Here is a 7,500-nt window from a genome sequence, read left to right on the forward strand (position 1 = left end):
CCAATAAAATTTTTGAGTGAAATATTTGAGATTATATAAGAATTGGAGCCTTATAAATGTCAATAACTCATAACAATGTTGTTTTAATTCTTTTTTTTTTTTTTTTTTTTTTTTAGCAATGACACTTAAAAACAAATCACACCAAAATTATTGGAGATCCATAAGGGTCCAACTCATTAAAGTGTTAAAAAATAAATTATATATTTTTTTTACTGATTACTTTTAACATAATAATCTCGAAATCAACTTCAGATCTATCCGTCAATTATAAATTGTATTGTTTATGTTTTTTGTTTTTTCTTTTTTTTGGCCCTAGTTAAAATTAAAAAAAAAAAACAGCTCCATTTTTTACATGGCAAACGCACAATATGCAGAATTTCCCCCCAAATATCTCAAAGTGGAATATTTAATTGGAGCCTTGAATAGGTCAATAATTCATCATGACATTGATTTTGATTCATTATTATGTTTTAAAGAAAGAAACAGAGTAAACAGTGCAACATTTTCTTGTTACATTTCACCTGTTTGCTCTTTTATACCACTTTTTATGTTTTTAATTTTTTCAATCGTATTTTTAAAATGTGCTGTGGGGACGTTAAAAAATGACCTGCGAGCCGCAAATGGCTCTTTGGCCGCCCCTGATGTATTGTAATCAACAGAAAGATATCGTCTTTGACCCGAGATCTACAAAGAGAAGAGGAAGCAGAACCAGACTCCCCTCCAGGCACCGCTTCTTTGAACTGTTTTACGACCTTTTCTGTCAACTGTTTTAATCAAAGGCAGATGGCTGTTTACGACCCCTGTCCCTTAGAAACAGCTGTTGCCATGTAATCAGGGAAAGTCCAAATAAAAGAGGAGGTGTACAATCTTTCGCCAGAGCGTGTGACAACACTGTATGAAGGTACAGTGTCTACACGTCTCTCCTCAATTGAGCCAAATTTAATTCTGTCTCTGTTTAATTCTTTGCTTCTTGTCTTGTTTAATAAATGTCATCAGTGTTTGAACCTGACAATCTGGATTGAAATAATTTCTTATTTTTGAAAAAGAATGGCTCAGCGGTTAGTCTTCTAGAGGTGCTCCAAAAAACTTGATTGACATACAAATCACGATTTACTCTGATTGAAAATGGATTAATACATTTTGAGAATCGAGTAAAAAAAAATTAACATTTTAGATTGTTTTTGGCACTTTAGTTTTAATAATTAATTATTGATATTATTTATTTGATGCTGACAATTTTTGGGTTTATTTTTTTTTTTTTTTTTAAGTATTGTACAAAACCCAAAAGCAGTGAAGTGGGCACATTGTGTAAATGGTAAATAAAAATTGAATAAAATGATTTAAAAATCATTTTCAACTTATATTCAAATGAATAGACTGCAAAGAAAACATAATATATATTATATATTATTTTGAAAATAATCATTAACTTATAATTTAATGGCAGCAACACATTGCAAAAAATTGTCAGAGGGGCAATTTTACCAGTGTGTTACATGGCCTTTCCTTTTAACAACACTCAGTAAACATTTGGGAACTGAGGAGACACATTTTTGACGTTTTTTAGGTGGAATGCTTTCCCATTCTTGCTTGATGTACAGCTTAAGTTGTCTCCTTTGTGGTATTTTAGGCTTCATATTGCGCCACACATATTTAATGGGAAACAAGTCTGGACTACAGGCAGATCAGTCTAGTACCTGCACTCTTTTGTAGCTGTTGTAACACATATTAGCCTGTTCACCTGTATGACGTTCCAAATAAGGGTTTGATGAGCATTCCTCAACTTTATCAGTCTTTTTTGCCACTTATGCCAGCTTTTTTGAAACATGTTGCAGGCATCAAATTCAAAATGAGCTAATATGTGCAAAAAAATAAAATTTACCAGTTCGAACGTTAATTATCTTGTCTTTGCAGTCTATTCAATTGAATATAAAATGAAAAGGGGTTTGCAAATCATTGTATTTAGTTTTTATTTACCATTTACACAAAGTGCCAACTTCACTGCATTTGGGTTTTGCAATTAAAGTAAATAAAAATTGGGCTGTTGCTTGAACCGTGCTTATTCTTAGTATATGTTATTCTTTTTATTTTTAACACTAAATACTGGCATCATTAGTGTTTCTATTGTGTCTGCTAATGTAGTTGCACAATCAATAAATAAACATATCAAACAAAAAGGGGCCAATACCGATATAGGTCAAAAAGCCAATAGTCAGTCGATCTCTAGTCAATACTGCAATTTAAAAACAATGTTTAACACATTGAATTAATTTTAATTAGAAAAGGTCAAAATGATAACACCATTGATATTTCTCCACCCAAAAGGTCCAGATCAATATAACAACATGGAAAGTAGAGCTTTTCTGGACATTCCAAACAGGCGTGCACTAGAGGGATGTTCAAAGCAGCTTTTCTGTTTTCACACATACTCACTTCAAACACCCAGTCGTGGTCTTCCTCTTCATCCAGGTGCATTCTGGTCCGGCAGATCACGGAGGTCTGTGTGGGCACTTCAGAGGACAGGTGGAACTCCGCCCTCTGCAGATTAAAACCCAGCCCGGTGCCGATGGCTTTGATGAAACTTTCTTTCAAGGCCTTGAGGAAAGAGGCAAAAGTTAAAGGTTTTTGATAAAACAAATTGTTATGGTTTTTAGTTAAAATGATGACAACGTGTTGGCTAAATGAGTATTGGGGCGCATGCGAGGCTAACTACAGGGAATGTAGTCTAAATAATTGTTTCCAGGACTGACCGTGGTAAATGAATTCCTGCAAAGTAGGATTATTAACAATAAATCAAGTATTTCATAGTTTACAACCTTCTAGAAGTTTTTAAACAATATTGGACCATAAATACATATATACAAACATCTATACTTATATATATATATATACATATACATATACATATATACACACACACACATACATACACACACGCATATATACAAACACACATACGTATGTATACTCACAATGGGGTGTGTGTATATATATATACACACACACACACATACACACACATTTACATGCACACACGTACTTCATGTATATATGTGTATATACATATATAATTGTATACATAATAAATATATATATATATATATATACACACGCACACACATACTTTATATAGATATGTGTATATGCATACACATATAATTGTGTGTGTGTGTATATATATATATATATATATATAATGTATATACATACACAGTCACACACGCATGCATACATCAACATATATGGCTCTGTGTATATATATATATATATATATATATATATATATATATATATATATATATATATATATATATATATATATATATATATATATATACACAGGGTTTCCCACACATTCATTTATTGTTTGCGGCCCGCCACGAAAGAATTACGTCTGCCACCCAAAAAAAATAAATTAAAAAAATATATACTTTTTTTTTTCTTTCTTTCTGGCTTTTGACTCGCTCGACCGCTCATAAAAGCAATGGGACTCTGTGTATGAATGGATCTTGTAGTTACATATTATATAAATATGTATATAAATATGTACATAAAGTGTTGTAATTATCTTCCAACTTTGCGTTCTTCTTTGTCATCGTCGCCGCCGCCACCCATCCCCCCCACCGCCCAACCACACCACCATAAATACATTCCTGACCTGTGGGAAACACTATATATATGTATATATATATATATATATATCAATTAATCAATCAATCAATCAACGTTTACTTATATAGCCCTAAATCACTATATATATATATATATATATATATATATATATATATATATATATGTATATATATATATATATATATATACACACACACACACACACATATACATATATATATATATACACAAATATATATATATATATATATATATGTATGTATGTTATACACACACACACACATACATCCATATAGGCTATAGAACGGCTGTATATGTATAGAAATATATACATACATTTACATACGTATATATATATACATATATATATATAGCGTGTGTATAACATACATACATATATATATATATATGTTATACACACACACACATACATCCATATAGGCTATAGAACGGCTGTATATGTATAGAAATATATATACATACATTTATATATATATACATATATATATACACATATATATATATACATACATACATACATACACACACACACATACTTATAGGCTATGCAACGGCAGTATATGTGTATGTATGTGTATATCTATATATATATATAGATATACACACACACAAATATAGGCTATATGAGTGTGTATATATTTATATACACATGTGTATACATATATATACAGACACATACATATATATATCTATACATATATATACACATACACACATTCTTACATACATATAGGCTATACAACGGCTGTACATTGGTATGTATATGTGTATATATAAATATGTGTGCGTGTGTGTCTATATAAATATAGACACACACGCACACACATATATAGGCTATACATAGACTATCTGTGTGTGTGTATAATGATTCCCGGGTGCGGCCACCGCTGCTGCTCACTGCTCCCCTCACCTCCCCAGGGGTGAACAAGGGGATGGTTCAAATGCAGAGGACACATGTCACCACACCTAGTGTGTGTGTGACAATCATTGGTACTTTAACTTAACTTGAATATACATGTTGTTACTCTCCATCAGTAGTGCACTGCGGCCCCCAAGTCCAAGAGTCTGGACACCCCCCCGGTGTACAATGCACTCAAAACTCTTACTGGATACGTGCAGTACATTTGGTGGTGTGAGTGTGGGCCGAACCAAGACCAAATTTGCACCGTTGCCAATGAGCCACAATAACAGTCTTACAGGACTAATCGCTATGGCAACCATTGCGCTCTGCCATTAGTCAAAGGTGTGAAGATGACATCAGAGCTTGACGTCGCCGAGCCACCCGCTCAATCTCGCAGCTTTACTTAGCACCGACATTGCTGTCCTGCTCCATCTGTGTGCGATAGAGGAGGACAATATTGTGCACACGCACAACCCCCTGCAGGACCACGCAGCCGTGCAATGTGATAACAAGGTTGTGTGGTCGCTATGGTTACCCAGTGGCGGTAGAACGTGGCGAGCTGCCGCTGCTCGGAGCCGGCCGACAGGATGGCGTGCCACTCGTGCGGCGTAAACTGACGAGTCATGATGCGGAAGAACTCCGGTACGGTGCTGCTACCTGAGGAGAGCAAGAGACGGAGTGAGGACGAGGTTCATACTTGCCAACCCTCACGGATTTTTCCGGGAGATTCCCGAAAATCAGCGCCTCTCCCGAAATCCTCCCGGGACAAATTTTCTCCCGAAATTCAGGCGGCGCTGGAGGCCACGCCCCTTCCAGCTCCATGCGGACCTGAGTGAGGACAGCCTGTTTTCACGTCTGCTTTCCCACAATATAAACAGCGTGTCTGCCCAATGACGTCATAACTGTAGAATGAAGTGAAGTGAATTATATTTATATAGCGCTTTTTCTCTAGTGACTCAAAGCGCTTTACATAGTGAAACTCAATATCTAAGTTACATTCAAACCAGTGTGGGTGGCACTGGGAGCACGTGAGTAAAGTGTCTTGCCCAAGGACACAACGGCAGTGAGTAGGTTGGCAGAAGCGGGAATCGAACCTGCAACCCTCAAGTTGCTGGCACGGCCACTCTACCAACCGAGCTAAACCGAGTGATCGAGGGCGAGTTCTTGGTTTCTTATGAGGGTTTATTGTAAGGCAGTTTTATTAAGGTCCTCCCAGCACGGTAACAACACACAACAACAGCAGTCACGTTTTCGTCTACCGTAAAGCAGTTTGTCTGCCGTAAACAGCAATGTTGGGACACTCTTAAACAGGACAATACTGACATCTACTGTACATGCATATGGTTGGAAAAATAGTAAAAGAGAACAGAACAAGGATGGACAATTCAACCCTTAACTCAACAACGAGTAGATGAGTGTTATGTGTGTGTACATGTGTAAATAAATGAACACTGAAATTCAAGTATTTCCTTATATATATATATATATATATATATATATATATATATATATATATATATATATATATATATATATATATATATATATCGCTAGAATTCAGCGCCTCTCCCGAAATCCTCCCGAGACAGGAGCTGGAGGCCACGCCCCTTCCAGCTCCATGCGAACCTGAGTGAGGACAGCCTGTTTTCGCGTCCGCTTTCCCACAATATAAACAGCGTGTCTGCCCAATGACGTTATAACTGTAGAATGATCGAGGGCGAGTTCTTGGTTTCTTATGAGGGTTTATTGTTAGGCAGTTTCATTAACGTCCTCCCAGCGCGGTATCAACACACAACAACAGCAGTCACGTTTTCGTCTACCGTAAAGCAGTTCGTCTGCCGTAAACAGCAATGTCGGGACACTCTTAAACAGGACAATACTGCCATCTACTGTACATGCATATGGTTAGAAAAATAGTGACAGAGAACAGAACAAGGATGGACAATTCAACCCTTAACTCAACAACGAGTAGATGAGTGTTATGTGTGTGTATATGTGTAAATAAATGAACACTGAAATTCAAGTATTTCTTTATATATATATACATATATATACATATATATATATATATATATATAGAATTCACTGAAAGTCAAGTAGTATATACTCCTCCCCTCTTAACCACGCCCCCAACCCATCACCTCCCGAAATCGGAGGTCTCAAGGTTGGCAAGTATGACGAGGTTTGGGTCGGGGATTTGAGCAAAGAAGGGACGGATAAAAAAGAAGCGCCATGGGAGTTTGCTGTGGCATGTGACTGACAGAAATGAAACACAAATATTCATAGTACTGTAATAAGTTTCAACTCACCAGCATGGACAATGTGATAGCATGCAAACAAGAAAACACCTTTTTCTCAGATGGGACAACAGCGACATCTGGTGGCCAAACTAAGAACACGTCCAATACATAAAGTGGGGTAAGTATTTGATCCACTTCTGGTTTTGTAAACTCTCACCCCTTACAAAGATATGAACAGTTCAGAATGTCTATGCCAGGTTAATAATAACAGAAAAACAAGACAATAACATTAATTTGGGTTTAATCAAGGCAAAAAATATTGGATCCTCAAGCAAAGTGAAGTGTGAAGTGAATTATATTTATATAGCGCTTCTCTCGAGTGACTCAAAGCGCTTTTGCATAGTGAAAGCCAATATCTAAGTTACATTTAAAGCAGTGTGGGTAAAGTGTCTTGCCCAAGGACACAACGGCAGTGACTAGGATGGCGTAAGCGGGGATCGAACCTGGAACCCTCAAGTTGTTAGCACGGCCACTCTACCAACCAAGCTAAACTTCCCCAAGTGTGACTTCTTACTCGGACTGGGCAACATGTCTAAAAACTATCAGCATATTAGTGTTTTTTTATTGGTCGATATCAATAATTTTTTATCCATTCATTTTCTTCCGCTTATCCGAGGTCGAGTGGCGGGGGCAGCAGCCTAAGCA

General features: G+C 36.3%; 1 protein-coding gene across 2 annotated transcripts in view; it reads right to left on the bottom strand.

Annotated features, from left to right (window-relative positions):
- Positions 1-7,500, bottom strand: part of LOC133564772 (L-aminoadipate-semialdehyde dehydrogenase-phosphopantetheinyl transferase-like) — a 26,434-nt gene that overhangs the window by 9,280 nt on the left and 9,654 nt on the right. For both annotated transcript variants that reach the window (XM_061919260.1, XM_061919261.1), the window contains 2 exons: positions 5,091-5,212; positions 2,434-2,595 (listed from right to left, as the gene is read on the bottom strand). In XM_061919260.1, the coding sequence (XP_061775244.1) occupies positions 2,434-2,595; positions 5,091-5,212 (284 nt within the window). The remainder of the gene's footprint in view (positions 1-2,433; positions 2,596-5,090; positions 5,213-7,500) is intronic.

The sequence above is a fragment of the Nerophis ophidion genome, linkage group LG13 (genome assembly GCF_033978795.1).
Source record: "Nerophis ophidion isolate RoL-2023_Sa linkage group LG13, RoL_Noph_v1.0, whole genome shotgun sequence".
Taxonomy (NCBI): domain Eukaryota; kingdom Metazoa; phylum Chordata; class Actinopteri; order Syngnathiformes; family Syngnathidae; genus Nerophis; species Nerophis ophidion.